This window comes from Zootoca vivipara, chromosome 6 (assembly GCF_963506605.1).
Source record: "Zootoca vivipara chromosome 6, rZooViv1.1, whole genome shotgun sequence".
NCBI classification, from domain to species: Eukaryota; Metazoa; Chordata; class Lepidosauria; order Squamata; family Lacertidae; genus Zootoca; species Zootoca vivipara.
In genome coordinates this window covers 1,257,870-1,273,572 of record NC_083281.1, presented here as the reverse complement: position 1 = coordinate 1,273,572, position 15,703 = coordinate 1,257,870, and the positions used below count along the sequence as shown (strand labels likewise).

Genomic DNA, 15,703 nt, shown 5'->3' with positions numbered 1-15,703 from the left:
CGCTTCCCGGCCTGAGGAACATGGCGAAGACCTACGACTACCTCTTCAAGCTGCTGCTGATCGGCGACTCCGGGGTGGGGAAGACGTGCGCGCTCTTCCGCTTCAGCGAGGACGCCTTCAACGCCACCTTCATCTCCACCATCGGTGCGCCGGCCGGCTGCCCCCCCTCTCCTCTCCGTCGCCATGGCAACCGCGGAGCGCCCCCTCCCCCTGCAGGCTTACCTCGCGGGGTTGTTGTGAGGACCCGGAAGGGAACCGCCCCGCCAGGGTTTATTTCGGGGGGGAGCCTCCAGCTGACACCCCCCAAAAAATAATAATGCAGCTGACACCCCCCAAATAATAATAATAATGCAGCTGACACCCCCCCAATAATAATAATAATAATAATAATCCGTCCAAATCAATTTAAAATAAAACCTGAGGTTCTTCCTCCTCCCCCCCCAACCTAACAAAAATCCGGGGGGGGAGGAGCAAAAGTTGAGTGTTTTTATTTATTTATTTGGTTTAAAGGGGGAGGGCAGCTGGACTTCTCTCTCCCCTGGCTATGCCCGTGCTTTGTCCGCCCCCCATGAAATATCTGAGTTGTCCAGCACGCCCCCCTCCCAAGTTGACGGGCATGGCCATTCACAGAAAGCCTGCACTCACCTCCCCCCCCCCAGACATAAATGCATGCCATTGCATGAGTCAACCCCCCCCCCCTTGACACCTCGAAAATCCTGGAATGGGGAGCGGAAGTTAAGTGTTTATTATTTATTTATTTGGTTTAGGGGGGGCAGCTGGACTTTCCCCCCTCCCCGACAACGCCCGTGCTTTGCCCCCCCCCCCGACCCCAAAATAAAAGAAAAATTAAGTATTTGAGTTGTCCATGGCGCCCCCCTCCTAAGTGGATGATGGGCATGGCCATTCACAGAAAGCCTCCACACACCACACTCCTCCTCCCCCAGACATAAATCCATGCCATCGCATGAGTCCATTTGACACCCCGAAAATCCTGGGGTGGGGAGCAGAGTTAAAGTTTTTTTTTATTTATTTGGTTTAAGGGAGGGCAGCTAGACTCCCCCCACCCCAACTACACCTGTGCTTCCCCCCTAAAAATAATAATATTTGAGGGGTCCAGGGGACCCCCCCCTCCCAAGTTGATGGACATTGCCATTCAAGTGGGGTGACTCACACGATTGCATGGATTTATGTATTGGGGGAGGTGCAGGCTTTATGTTAGGGCAGAGCTTTTTCCTCCCCAGGGGCTGGGAGGGCGTTAGTTTCATGTCCGGTTTGCTATTATTATTATTATTATTATTATTATTATTATTATTATTTGAATTTGGGAGGCCTCTGGGCGGTTCGCAGAATCAAAACATAAAACTGCAAAATATGTAATCAAAGCAAAGTTCTGCTAGGATAGTTGGGTCGCTGCGCCACAAAAAGGCGCATGTCTGAGAGCTCCGGGTATAGGGCGGTATATGAATTCAAGAAATAAATGAAATGAATAAAACAAATAAAAGTGTGTCGCCAACCGGAAAAGTCCAGGAAGCTCTGGGTTAGGGGGATGAATCGCAAATCAAACAAATTTGTTTGCAAAAACGCGTCAACGCATATTATTTAAGATCTCACGTATTAGAAGGCGTTGAAATGTCGCACGTTATTGCTGAGGAATTTTTGCACACTGCATACAGAGTTGTTTAATTCGTGATTTGTGTTGGGGGAGGGGCATGGGCAGAACCTCGGTTAAGTATTCTTATTGATTTACAGTCGTACATTAGTTTTCAAACATCTTAGTTCCCAAACGTTTTGGCTCTTGAACGTCACAAACGCGGAAGTGACTGTTCCAGTTTGCAAACTATTTTTGGAAGCGAAACGTCCGACGGGGCTTCCGATTGGCCGCAGGAGTTTCCTGCAGCCAATCGGAAGCCGCGCTTTGGTTTTCGAACGTTTTGGAAGTCGAACGGACTTCCGTAACGGATTCCATTTGATTTCCAATGTACGACTGTGCTTGGTTTAGGGAGGGCAGCTGCCCCCCTCCCTTGGCTACGCCCATGTGCGATGGATTGGGTGGGGCGGGGCTTAACTGCTTTCCCTCTTCCCCCAATATTTATTTCAAGTTGGCGCCCCTGGTTGTGAGGATGGCACTGCCGCCAGGGTTAGGGTGTGTTATGGCAGGAACCAGGCAGAGGACTGAAAGTGTGGGACAGAGCTAACAGCCAAGCACAGCAACAGCCTCTGCGGCTGAGATGCAAAGTGCGGGGGGGACGGGACAACTGGGAAACCCCACCTTGGCTTCCCCACCTCCGACGGGAGGAAAATAAATGGAATTCCAGGGGGCAGCAAAAAAGGAGACGGAGAGCTTCATATTAATAATGATCATAATTGTCAGCTGTCAAGTGCCACCTGTTAACTGGCTGGTGGTCTTCTTGGTGCAGGAATCGATTTCAAGATCAGGACGATAGAACTCGATGGCAAGAAGATCAAGCTGCAGATCTGGTAAGGGGGACTCTGGGTTGCGCTTTCGCTAGGTAGCTTCCCTGTCCTCTCTTTTCTCCTGGCAGCCCAGAGAATTATCCTTTGTTGAGAAGGGGGGGTGCGGAGTCCCTGAGACTCCTAGGAAGACGGGGCAGTGCCCCGACACGGGTGGCAAGCCTACAGACAATCCCTGACAAGGCCACTTGCGATGGCAGCTGCTGCATCGGTGAGAGCACAGAACATCCCAAAATGGCACAGCAGCAGCAGCAGCACCCAGACCTCCTGGGCCTCATCCTGCTGCAGCAGGGCTTCTGCCCCGCGTTAAGAGCTTCTCGGCCAGCGTAACTTGAGGGCAAGATGACGGGGCCCCTGCCTGGCTGCTTGTCGTCATTACTCTTCCTGTGCCTTTCCTCCAGGGACACCGCTGGGCAGGAACGCTTCCGGACGATCACGACGGCTTACTACAGAGGAGCCATGGTGGGTGCAGGTCTGACGTGGGTCACTGCTGACCTCCTCTTTTGCCGCTGCCCCTCCATCAATTCTCCCTCCCCCCGCTCTCAAGATGCTGGTGGTGAGTTCCACCTTCGGGTTGAGGACTGAAAACTTCGACTCTAAGCGCACCCTCGTTCTTACCCCATCCCTCTGCATACCCTCATGCGCTGTGCTACTCTTTGCCCCCTAGAGCCGGCTCGGTGCCGAGCCCCTCTTGCTTTCTGTGTCATGTTGGGAACGCCTGGGTTCAAGCTTCTCCCACCTCCAGCCCACAAATCCCTCCGGAATCGAAAAAAAATCAGCTTTTGATTGGTTGCCTCTCCCCGTTTCTGCTCTTTAGGGCATTATGCTGGTGTACGACATCACCAACGAGAAGTCGTTTGAAAACATTCGGAACTGGGTCAGAAACATCGAAGAGGTATGTTCTCCGCTGCTCTATCTCCATAGTCGGAGGCTGTCTGTTTCTGAATACTAGCTGCAGAAGCTGCCGGAGAGGAGATTTGCTTTTGTGGAAGTCGTGGTGTATATCCGTGGACACAAAAGCTGGGTGGAAACAATGTCAGTCAAACCCAGAGGTAGAAAGAGGCCTCTCTCTGCTATTATTATTATTATTATAATTATTATTATTATTATTATTTGAATTTATATAACGTCCTATACCCGGAGGTCTCAGGGTAGTTCACAAAAAAGATCACAATACAGTGGTGCCTCGCTTTACGAATGCCTCGCACAATGAAAAACTCGCTAGACGAAAGAGTTTTGCGTTGCGCGAGGCATTCGTAAGACGACAAAATTTTCTATGACCACCGCTTCGTCTTACGAAGCGCGGCCATAGAAAGCGGCAAAGGAAGATCAGCTGTCAGCGCGGGAAGCTGACAGCTAATCTCCCTTTGCCAGGGAGGGGGACGGAGCCGAAACGCGGCGGTGCGGTGGCTGCCCCTGCCTGTCTTCCCCTTGGCTCGGGGAAGACAGGCGGGGGCAAGCATCGCCTGCTGCGATTTGGCTCCGTCCCCCGCCGCCGCCTCTCGCCTGCCTCCCCCGACACAGAACGCAACTTCCGGAGGTTTCCGAAGTTGCGCTCTGTGCCTGGGGTGTGAGGCGGGGGCGGGGGAAGACCTTCTCCCCCCGCCGCCTCCCGCCTGCCTCCCCCGACACAGAACGCAACTTCAGAGACCTCCGAAGTTGCACTCCGTGCCTGGGGCGGAGGCAGGGGGAGACCCGCACCCTGACACGGAACGCAACTTCGGAGGTTTCGCAACTTCGGAGGCAGGCGAGAGGTGGCGGCAGGAGGAGGTCTTCCCCCGCCTCTCGCCCCGCACCCCAGACACGGAGCGCAACTTCGGAAACCTCCGAAGTTGTGTTCCGTGTCGGGAGAGGCAGGCGAGAGACGGCGGCGGGAGAAGGTCTTTCTTCCCCCCGCCGTCGCCTCTCGCCGCGCACAGCCAGCACGGAGTGCAACTTTGGAGACCTCCGAATTTGCGCTCCGTGTTGGGGGAGGCAGGCAAGGCGGTGTCTGGGAGAAGAGAGCTTCTCCCCCCGCCGCCTTGCACACAGCCGGCATCGGACGGGGCTTCGGAGACCTTCTCCGAAGCCCCGTTGCATGCCGCTGCCAGTCCCCCAGAGCCTAGAGGAACGCATTGATTAAGTTTCAATGCATTCCTATGGGAAACTGGGACTCCGTAGACGAAAAATTCGGTACACGAATTGACCCGTGGAATGAATTAATTTCGTCTAGCGAGGCACCACTGTATATAAAATCAAAATAAAAGCAATAACCCAATAATACACCACCACCCCAAAAGAGCCACATTTTAAAAGGTTATAGAATGTCAACCAGATCCCCCAAAGGCCTGGTTAAAAAGTAACATTTTTGCCTAGGACGTAAAGGTGTATAATGAAGGCACCAGGCAATCTTCCCTGGGGAGTAGCCACTGCAGAGAAGGCCCCGTTCTCATGTTGTCACCCTCCGGACCTCTCAAGGAGGAACACGAAGGAGGGTCTAAGAAGATGATCTCAGGGTCTGTGTAGGTTCATATGGAAAGAGGCGGTCCTGTCGGTACTGCAGTCCTACTAGACCCTTGGAGGTTTTCCTGCGCAGGCAACACCGCCGGGGCCTAGAGGAACAGACTACAAACAGTTCGTAGATCATAGATCAATCGTAGAATTGGGAGGGACCCCCTTGCATTCCGGAATTAATTTCCTTAAACACGCGCTTAAACTTTACTTTCTCCATGTTATCTGACTTACTACAAGTTTTATTTTATAAAATTATCCTATTTACGCACTGAAGCTCAATCAAAACCTGCCAACAGATTGATCTTTTGACAATGTTCTTTTACGTAAAGGTAAAAGGACCCCTGAACATTAGGTCCAGTCGTGACCGATTCTGGGGTTGCGGCACTCATCTCGCGTTATTGGCCGAGGGAGCCGGCGTACAGCTTCCAGGTCATGTGGCCAGCATGACAAAGCTGCTTCTGGCGAACCAGAGCAGCACACGGAAGCACCGTTTATCTACTTGCACTTTGATGTGCTTTCAAACTGCTAGGTTAGCAGGAGCTGGGACCGAGCAACAGCTCACCCCATCGCGGGGATTCGAACCGTTGACCTTCTGATCGGCAAGCCCTAGACTCTGTGGTTTAACCCACAGCGGCACCCGCGTCCCTCTTTTACATAGACTCTGTATATATCCCATTCTCTGATAAATTCTCCATCTGTAACGTCTCTTAGCTTTGTTGATAATCTTGCCAGTTCGGCGTACTCTCTTATTTTATTTTGCCAGTCTGGTTTAGATGGGATATCCTCTCCCTTCCAGCCTTTTGCGACTAGAATTCTGGCAGCGACTGTAACATACATAAAGATTCTCCTGGACTTTTTGGGGATTTCATTACCTGTCATTCCTAGCAGGGGGGATTCAGGTTTTGGGGGGAAGGAGCATTTGAAATGGGCTGCTTCTGTTCTCGGACGCTCAGAGGAGGCTCTCCTCCCCCCCCCCCCCAAGGACTTGTGCTTCTCAGAGGTGCGGTTTCTTGCAGGATGCCCTGTGGGATAGGACTGTTGCCCTCTAGAAGGTAACGAATGGTGAGCCAGCCCTTCTGCTCGCTCGTCCCAGCTGGCAAACCCCTCCCCAAAATGCACCTTGTGGCGACGCTTGCCATGGTCCCTCCTCTGCTGTCGCCGAGTTCTGCAACTAACACGGAACGCTTCTGCTTTGTTCCGAATGAGCGGCATGGCATTGGTTTTTGGTTTTTTTGGAAGTGTTTGAAGTGCAGTGAAATTTCCGGAACTGGCAGGGGAGTTTCATCTGCTAGGAAGGGGCCTCTGAAAGGCCTTTCCCCTCCCGACAGAGCGGGAGGAGAAGCGCCATGTTGGCATCTCAGCCACCAGCTCTGCGTGCCGACCAGGCCGGGTCCCTTTTTCTCACCTCTGCGCTCTCCCCCCCCCCCCGCAGCATGCATCTCCAGATGTGGAAAAAATGATTCTTGGGAACAAGTGCGACATGAACCACAAGCGCCAGGTCTCCCGAGAGCAAGGAGAGAAGGTGAGGGCGGTTTCTGACATCCAGAGATTAGCCGGTCGTGTGTCACGGGACAGGCGGGTGGGATATCGAGGGAGCTGACACCTAGAAAAGTTGGCTGCAGATCAGAGAGAGACAAGGCAATGCCTTGAGGAATCAGAACAGGAATAATAATAATTATTATTTTTATTATTTTTATTTATACCCTGCCCATCTGGCTGGGTTTCCCCAGCCACTCTGGGCGGCTCCCCATGGAATATTAAAAACACGATAAAACATCAAACATAAGAAACTTCCCTAAACAGGGCTGCCTTCAGATGTCTTCTAAAAGTCAGATAGTTGTTTTCCTCTTTGACATCTGATGGGAGGGCGTTCCACAGGGCGGGCGCCACCACCGAGAAGGCCCTCTGCCTGGTTCCCTCTAACCTCGCTTCTCTCAAGGAGGGAACCGCCAAAAGCCCCTCTGCGCTAGACCTCAGTGTCCGGGATGGACGATGGGGATGGAGACGCTCCTTCAGGTCTACTGGGCGGAGGCCGTTGAGGGCTTTCAAGGTCAGCACCCAACCCTTTGAATTGTGCTCGGAAACATCCTGGGAGCCAATGTAGGTCTTTCAGGACCGGTGTTATGTGGTTATATCACCATATGGGTTCTATATAGATGTCAAGGGAGCTGACACATATCACAGTTGTCCGCAGATCAGAGAGAGACAAGGTAACACCATCTAAATATTTCTTAAGAGGCCAGACAGGGTAGGAAATTGAAATAGCTTAAAATCTCAAAGTTTATGCTGTTAATTGAACAAAGTTGATTTGCAACAGTTTTTTTTATTACATACTGTATTGCAAAATGAAATTAAAACTTAAAACAAAACAGGTACACTATCCACGGGGGCTCTGTGCTGAAGCTGCTAAATCTCTCTTTGCTCGTGCCTCCCTGAAACTTCAAAGGCCATCAGCCTCCTGTCCTCAGAATCCCCGTTGCTGCTCACTACTTGGTTTAAAATTATATTATGAAGCCTCTTATATAAAAAGATGTCATATAGAGGAGGGAGAAAGGTTGTTTTCTGCTGCTCCAGAGAAGCTGACACGGGGCAATGGATTCAAACTACAAGAAAGAAGATTCCACCTAAACATTAGGAAGAACTTCCTGACAGTAAGAGCTGTTCGGCAGTGGGATTTGCTGCCAAGGAGTGTGGTGGAGTCTCCTTCTTTGGAGGTCTTTAAGCAGAGGCTTGACAGGCATATGTCAAGAATGCTTTGATGGTGTTTCCTGCTTGGCAGGGGGTTGGACTGGATGGCCCTAGTGGTCTCTTCCAACTCTACGATTCTATGATTCTATGTATGTGGGATTCAGGAATGGGGAAAAAATAGAACTGTGTTTCTCAAGGCACATGCTGGTGCCTGTGTAACTGACCCGAGACCTCTCCTCCTTTTTCCTCATTCAGCTGGCCAGCAGCTTCGGCATCAAGTTCATGGAAACCAGCGCCAAGGCAAACATCAACATAGAGAACGTGAGTGCTGGCCCTCCCTGAGCGACCCCTCTTTCCCGGAAGCCTTTTCATCCAGTCCAAAGGGCAGAAGTCCAAAGGAGGCCGATTCCGGCAGCATCTCTTAAGCCGAAGCCCTTCTTCCAACCCTGATCAGCGCTGCAGCAAATCTGCAAAACGGGGGACCCGCTGCAAAAACAGCTGTCGCGCCCGAGCACATGCCTCCCTCTCCCGGCCCACAATTCTAATTTGCAGGGGTTTGGCGTGCTGCTGCTGCTGCTCTCGCAGGTGACAGGGGACATCGTGCAGCAATCAGTGGTGTGTTTTGACGGGTCACAGGGGCCATTTCAGGGAACACACACCAAAGATCCAATTGCCCCCTCCGCATAACCTCCCTCGAGTCTTTGGCTTTGCATTTTGGCATGAGCGCAGGAGAGCAGCGCGAGCTACGGCTCTCCAGAGGCAGGCCTCATCCGATCACTTACACACACACACACACGTGTGTGTGTGTATGTATGTATATACAGTGGTGCCTCGCTTAACGAATGCCCTGCTTAACGAAATTTCCGCTTAACGAAAGGTTTTTTCTAGCGGAGGTTGCCTCGCTAGACGAATGCGTTTTACAAAAAATTCATCTAGCGAATCGCGGTTTCCCATAGGAATGCATTGAAATTCAATTAATGCGTTCCTATGGGCAAAATTTTTTTTAAAAAAAAATTCAATGCATTCCTATGGGATTCGATGGACGAATTTTTCGTTATAAGAAAAGACCTGTGGAACGAATTAAATTCGTCTAGCGAGGCACCACTGTGTGTGTGTGTGTGTGTGTGTATATATATATATATATATATATGTATATATATATTCTGTTTCTCCATTTTAAATTTCAGGCGTTTTTCACTCTCGCCAGAGACATCAAGGCAAAAATGGACAAGAAACTGGTGAGTCGCCTTGGCTGGAACAGAGATTTATTTGTTGCATTGATACCTCTCCAAGGAGCTCAAGGCTCCCCCTCCTCATTTAATCTGCACAACAACTTTCCGATGCAGGTTAGGTGGAGGGGGAGTGACTACTGGCCCAAGCATGCCTCAGGGCCGAGTGGGAGATTTGAATGCTGGTCTCCCAGGTCCTAGTACGGCACTCTTAACCGCTACTTACCCTACCATGCTTTATAGATTCCTGGGAGTACACCTAGCTAAGATCTATGATTCAGGTAGCTGAATCATCGCAACTCTATGCTTCAGCACAATTTGGCATTTGCAGAAAGACATTCCTGGGGGAAAGCCTTAAAGGGGGGGGGGAATGGTAGTAAGAGATTTCTTCCCAGTGTATCGTGTTGGATAACTAACAGCTTTCCGTATACACTGTGTTACCTTGGTTCTCAAACTTAATCTGTTCCGGGAGTCCGTTCCAAAACCAAGGCGCGCTTTCCCATAAAGTGATGCAATATGAATTAATCCATTCTAAACTTTTAAAAACAACCCCTAAAACAGCACTTGAACATGAATTTTCATATCTAACGAGACCATTGATCCGTAAAATGAAAGCAATAATCAATGTTCTGCAGTCACACAATCAATCAAGCAAGCAATCAGTAGCTGACCTGGATTCCACACAGCCACAAAAAACGCAAAATAGCAAAAACAGACCTCGGCGTAACTCTCAAAACAGAAATGTGGCACTCAAATCGGAAGAGTAACACTCAAGATCGTGAAGCTGAGGCTCCAATACTTTGGCCACCTCATGAGAAGAGAAGACTCCCTGGGAAAGACCCTGATGTTGGGAAAGATGGAGGGCACTAGGAGAAGGGGACGACAGAGGACGAGATGGTTGGACAGTGTTCTCGAAGCTACGAACATGAGTTTGACCAAACTGCGGGAGGCAGTGCAAGATAGGAGTGCCTGGTGTGCTATGGTCCATGGGGTCACGAAGAGTCGGACACGACTAAACGACTAAACAACAACAACAACACTCAAAACGGAGCACATTCGGCTTCTGAAAAAAGTTTGCAAGCCGGAACACTTCCTTCCGGGTTTGCAGTTTTTGGGTTCCGAGTTGTTTTGAGTACCACGGCATTTGAGAACCAAAGTACCACTGTGGGAGTGGGGGGGGGGTGTAACACCCAAACCCTCAAATACATGAAACAGTATTAACTTGTTCAGTGTTGTATAAGAAGCTGGTTGGGTTGAGGAGGACAGGTGGCAATGGATCAGAGTTTTATAATTCACTATTGTATACAGTTAACAGCAGAAGGGTTGCAAGGAGGCTTGTGACGATAATGGTTAATGCCTTTTTGTATTTATGTAAAAAAATGGAGATAGGTTGAATGAGCGACAAGTAAGAAGGAAAACGTATAAATGCTAAGATGTGAAAAACGAATTGTGAAAACCATGAGGCGGGAGGAAGGGAAGTCCCTAAGCTCTTATGAGCAAAAAGTAAAATGGAAGATAAGGCTGTATTGAAATGATTAAAATGGAAGCGTAATAAAAATATTATTTTTAAAAAGTTCTATAATGCGGCAGGAGGGGAGGGGGCGAAATGAGCTTTGAGGCCGCAGCCTTTGGAGTTGCTAGGAGTGCAGAGCGGAGCGCCCTGGTCTGCTGGGTGCGGTTGCCCTGCTCCCTCCCCAGGCCAGAGTTTGACCTGCAGCTCCAGCAGAGTTTGCAGCGGGGGTGGGGGTACAAGTCGTAACCCAAGCCCACCTGAATAACCCTCCTGTGGTCCTTTTACATTCACAGGAAGGCAACAGTCCTCAAGGCAGCAGCCAGGGAGTGAAGATCACCCCCGAGCTACAGAAGAAAACCAGTTTTTTCCGATGCGCCCTCCTCTGAGGGGGAGCAGCCTTACCGCGAGCCTCTGCTCAAGCTCCCTGGGCTGTGCCTCCCTGTGTGCTTGCAGGAGGCTCCTCCTTCCGTTTCCCCTGCCTGGCTCCGACCCCACCAACGCAACCCGCCATGCTGCATTTGCTGGAACGGAACGGAGGAAGGGGCTTCTTTTCACGATGGACTCTTACGCGCTGGAGAAAACACCGCTTTCCCCTCCCGTCACACCTGCCAGACGGAAAACGCGGTGGCGTTTGTGCGGGGAGGGGGTTGCTTTGGGGAGGAAAGATGTGGATCAAGAAATCAGACACGGGGAAGTTTCCTAATGGGTTTCTCTCTCTTTCTCTCTTTCTGTCTCTCGGGTGTGTTTTGGATAACTATATCAAGTCTAGTAGAAAAAAAAGTACGCGGTCAGAATAACTCTCAATGATTTCCTGCTGAATCCCCAAATCTACGAATGGTCAGGGGTGCCACTGGAGCCCCCTAAGACATTTCTATCAGGCTGAATCACACAGCCAGCTTAAAAGCACTGATTTTTGTTTTATTTTTGGTAGCAGATTCCGCCCCCCCACCTTTCCTCGCGTCACTTTGTGGGGGCCACAAAGCTCACCGATCCCTTTCACAAACACACACAGAAAAAAAAAGGCATCTGAAATCTGCTCCTGGTGTGCTCTTGGCGATGATTCTAGACACTCCTGTGATAGAAGTTGCACAATGCCTCGATACACAAATGAATAAATCTATTTTTTTAGAGAAAACAAAGCTTGTGTGAGATGGTGCTTGAGTTCGTGACTGATCTGAATGAGGAGAGCACTTGGGAACATCTGGCAAACCTCTGGTTGCCTTCAATGGGGCCACAGTTGCTGTCTAGGAAGGTCTCCTGGGAAGATGGATTCCCCTGTCCAACATTCCCCAACATCTACCATTATTATTATTATTATTATTATTATTATTATTATTATTATTATTATTAATGGCATGCCCATCTGGCTGCGTTTCCCCAGCCACTCTGAGCGGCTTCCAACAGAATATTAAAAACACCAAACATTAAAAACTTCCCTAAACAGGGCTGCCTTCAGGTGTCTTCTAAAAGTCAGAGAGGAGTTTATTTCCTTGACATCTGATGGGAGGGCACCACCACCGAGAAGACCCTTTGCCTGGTTCCCTCTAACCTCACTTCTCGCAGGGAGGGGAATGCCAGAAGACCGTCTGAGCTGGACCCCGGTGTCCGGGGTGGACGGTGGGGGTGGAGACGCTCCTTCAGGTCTACTGGGCCGAGGCCGTTTAGGGCTTTAAAGGTCAGCACCAACAATTTGAATTGTGCTCACAAACCTAGTCCCCTGGGCCAGATTTAGAAACTACTTTTCAACACACTGCTTTCCTAGTCGCAGGCACCCCCAGTTAATTGGAAAACACCACCCAGGGCTCAGGCTGGCTCCCCCTGCCTTTATCCCACTAGCTAGGCCCCTGTCTGCCCTCAGGAGTGACCATTGATCTGATTATTCAGCAGAAGCACACAAAAAACTAAGGTGGGGAGGGGAGAGGTAAGGAGAATCCTTATACTGAGTTAGACCACTGGCAGAGGGTCTCGGGAATTTCAGAGAGGGAATTTCCTCAGTACTACCTAGAGTTGCCATTTGAGATTGAACCTGGGACCAGTAACAAGTATAGTGTCCCGATCACAAATATAGGATAGGGGACACTGGCTTCCTACCAGGACATGTGAAAAGGATCTGGGGGTCTTGGTGGGCCACAATCTGAATGTGAGCCAACTGTGTGTTGCAGCAGCAGCGGAAAAAGTGAATGCTATTCTAGGCTGCATCAACAGACGTTTAGTGTCCAGATCAAAGGAAGTTATAGTCCCTCTCTATTCTGCCATGATCAGACCACACCTGGGATACTGTGCCCAGTTCTGGGCACCGCAATTTAAGAAGAATATTGACAAGGTGGAAGGTGGGCCAAGGAGGGCGACCGAGATGATCAAAGGGTCTGATGAGGAACGGTTGAAGGAGCTGGGTCTGTTTAGCCTGGGAAAGAGGAGAGGCTGAGAGGAGATACGAGAGCCATCTTCCAATATCTCAAGGGCTGTGACATGGAAGAGGGAATGAGCTTGTTTTCTCCTGTTCTGGAAGGTAGGACTTGAACCCATGGCTTCAAGTTACAAGAAAGGAGATTCCGACTAAAAATTTTCTGACCGGAGGAGCTGTACGACCACGGAACGGAAGGTGGTGGACTCTCCCTCCTTGGAGGTTTCTAAGCAGAGGTCAGGTGGCCATCCGTCACGGATACTTTAGCCGAGATTCCTGCATCGCATGGGGTTGGACTGGATGACCCCTGGGGGTCCCTTCCAACACTACAATTCTGCCGAGCGCCTAGACAATGCAAGGCAAAACAACGAAGGCAGGAGGCGGTGCCACAGGTTTGTCATTTTATTTGCTGCCACCTGGACCAAAATCCTGCCCATTCTAAATTAAACCACCTTGCTGGATGCCCAGCATCCCTCGACCCAAGTCCACGATGGGGCAACTCAGTAACCCCACTGCCACCGATCACATGTTGGCTCTCTCCCTCTGCAGCCGGGAGTTGTAGGCCCTCGAGACGGTGTTCCAGGCATCCATGTACCGGTCCATACACATCGCAACGCATTTCTGAGAAGGGAGAAGAACAGGAAAGGAGAGTCAGGAAAGAGGAACAGGCTGTAAGTCTCCATCAACAGATAGATCTGGGTGTCATCAGCTGAGTAAAGGGGGTGCAATTGGGTTGTTGTTTTTAATTATGTATTTTGTTGTTTGAGATGTTGATTTTATTCTGTGAACCGCCCTGAGACCCCTGGGTATAGGGCGGTATATGAAAGAAAGAAAGAAAGAAAGAAAGAAAGAAAGAAAGAAAGAAAGAAAGAAAGAAAGAAAGAAAGAAAGAAAGAAAGAAAGAAAGAAAGAAAGGGGAGGGGAGGGGAGAAGGGAAGGGAGAAAAAGAAAGAAAGGGAAGACAGAGAGAGAAGGAAGGGAGGGAGAAGGAAGGGAGGAGGGAAGGAAGGGGGAGGGGGGGAGGGAGGGAGGGAGGGAGGGAGGGAGGGAGGGAGGGAGGGAGGGAGGGAGGGAAGGAAGGAAGGAAGGAAGGAAGGAAGGAAGGAAGGGGGGAGGAGGGAAGGAAGGAAGGAAGGAAGGAAGGAAGGAAGGAAGGAAGGAAGGAAGGAAGGAAGGAAGGAAGGAAGGGAGGGAGGGAGGGAGGGAGGGAGGGAGGGGAGGGAAGGAAGGAAGGGAGGGAGGGAGGGAGGGAGGGAGGGAGGGAGGGAGGAAGGAAGGAAGGAAGGAAGGAAGGAAGGAAGGAAGGAAGGAAGGAAGGAAGGAAGGAAGGAAGGAAGGAAGGGGGGAGGAGGGAGGGAGGGAGGGAGGGAGGGAGGGGAGGGGAGGGAAGGAAGGAAGGAAGGAAGGAAGGAAGGAAGGAAGGAAGGGAGGAAGGAAGGGAGGGAGGGAGGGAGGGAGGAAGGGAGGGAGGGAGGGAGGGAGGGAGGGAGGAAGGAAGGGGGGAGGAGGGAGGGAGGGAGGGAGGGAGGGAGGGAAGGAAGGAAGGAAGGAAGGAAGGAAGGAAGGAAGGAAGGAAGGAAGGAAGGAAGGAAGGAAAAGGAAGGAAGGGAAGGAGGGAGGGAGGAGAAGGAGGGAGGGAGGGAAGGAAGGGCAGAGGGAGGAATATAGGCAGCTAGCCTCACCTGCTCGGAGTTGTCAAGAGAGCTCCCGGGTTTCCCAATGCACTTCCGGAAACATTTGTCCGTCATCCTCTGCAAAGGACGGGGAAAGGAAAAGTTTGAATGTAAGAACAGAGACAGGGTTAACAGTGATGGACATTGAGGTCTTAAATTTCGGGGGCGCCCCGTGCGCCGCCAAAACCTGCTCCTCCCCACCTCTCGCCTTCCGTTGGGTGTCCTAGTCGGGGCGCCTGCTGCAGACCCCCCCCCCTGAAATCCGGCGCTCCCCTGCATTGGCGTTTGAAGGTCAAGGAGGGTCCCACTCTATTACTCCAGAAAGGAAAGAAGGCCAGCAGGCTGCGAGGTCGGTCTAGTCTTCCGGGGGGGGGGGGGCAAGCTTGAATTAAATATTGGAGGTGGGAAGAAGCCCTGCCTTGCGCAGTCAATCTTGGTTTTCTTGTAAGCCAAGAAAAGCTTTAATAGAAAATCATTTTTTAAAAAGAATTGGAAGTACTCCATTGTTTGTTTGTATTTTAATATTTTGCTGGAAGCTGCCCAGATGGGCTGGGTATTAATAAATAAGAACAACTTTGATTTCCTTTTTTTAAAAAAAGCTCAAAAACTTTGGCTGGGCCACCCCAACAAAAATTTGAATGGCAATGCCCACCCTCTTTTTGGGAGGGGGATTTGAGACCCCTCAGCGCTCTTATTGGGGCCCCAGAACCCCTCAAATATTTCATGGGGTGGGGGATGCGAAAGGGACCCCCCCGGGCGTTGGTTCCTAGGCCCCGTTTCCTTCCTCCCTTCCTCCCTTCCCCCCTAAGGTAGACTGCTCCTGCCAGGGAGGCTCTCTTTCCCTCTCTTCCCAGCGCCGGTCACCTGCAGCAGCTCCTGCGCGTTGGCCACGGCGATCTGCACTTTGACCTGTTCCATCAGAGCCCCGGGATCCAGGCGACCCCCGGACGCGAAGTCCCCGTTGCCTGACGCCATGACCCGCTCGAGACCCACCGCGGGAAGGAAGAAAAAAACTGCGCATGTGCCGCGCGGCACAGAGGACTACAGCTCCCGGCGAGCACCGCGGCAGCCATGCATGCGCAGTGCGTCTGGAGAGAGACTCTCGGCGCGACAAAAGCGTACTGTATTAGAGTCTCTGCGGCGAGAGAAGCCCGGAAGCCGCTCTAGGGTGTCACTCTCACTTTCCCTCTCCAACGGAAGTCCATGCTCTCTCCAAGGACCGTTACTCATT

At 51.0% G+C, this 15,703-nt stretch overlaps 2 protein-coding genes across 3 annotated transcripts; one reads left to right on the top strand and one right to left on the bottom strand.

Moving 5' to 3' along the window:
• The first annotated feature begins 6 nt into the window (after positions 1-6).
• On the top strand, positions 7-11,521 carry RAB8A (RAB8A, member RAS oncogene family). 2 transcript variants are annotated; one of them, XM_035117035.2, is made up of 8 exons: positions 7-144; positions 2,418-2,478; positions 2,874-2,934; positions 3,290-3,367; positions 6,398-6,487; positions 7,909-7,974; positions 8,841-8,891; positions 10,689-11,521. In XM_035117035.2, the coding sequence occupies exons 1-8, from the start codon at positions 21-23 to the stop codon at positions 10,779-10,781; spliced, it is 624 nt and encodes a 207-aa protein (XP_034972926.1). In that variant the 5' UTR covers positions 7-20; the 3' UTR covers positions 10,782-11,521. The 2 variants fall into 2 exon arrangements, with proteins under 2 accessions (XP_034972926.1, XP_060132490.1); XM_060276507.1 differs by lacking the exon at positions 6,398-6,487.
• Positions 11,522-13,186: 1,665 nt separating this feature from the next.
• TIMM13 (translocase of inner mitochondrial membrane 13) lies at positions 13,187-15,496 on the bottom strand. The gene is made up of 3 exons (XM_035117041.2): positions 15,337-15,496; positions 14,482-14,550; positions 13,187-13,420 (listed from the first exon to the last, which is right to left on the bottom strand). Exons 1-3 carry the CDS (start codon positions 15,445-15,447, stop codon positions 13,322-13,324), a joined length of 279 nt encoding a protein of 92 aa, XP_034972932.1. The 5' UTR covers positions 15,448-15,496; the 3' UTR covers positions 13,187-13,321.
• Between the last annotated feature and the right edge of the window lie 207 nt (positions 15,497-15,703).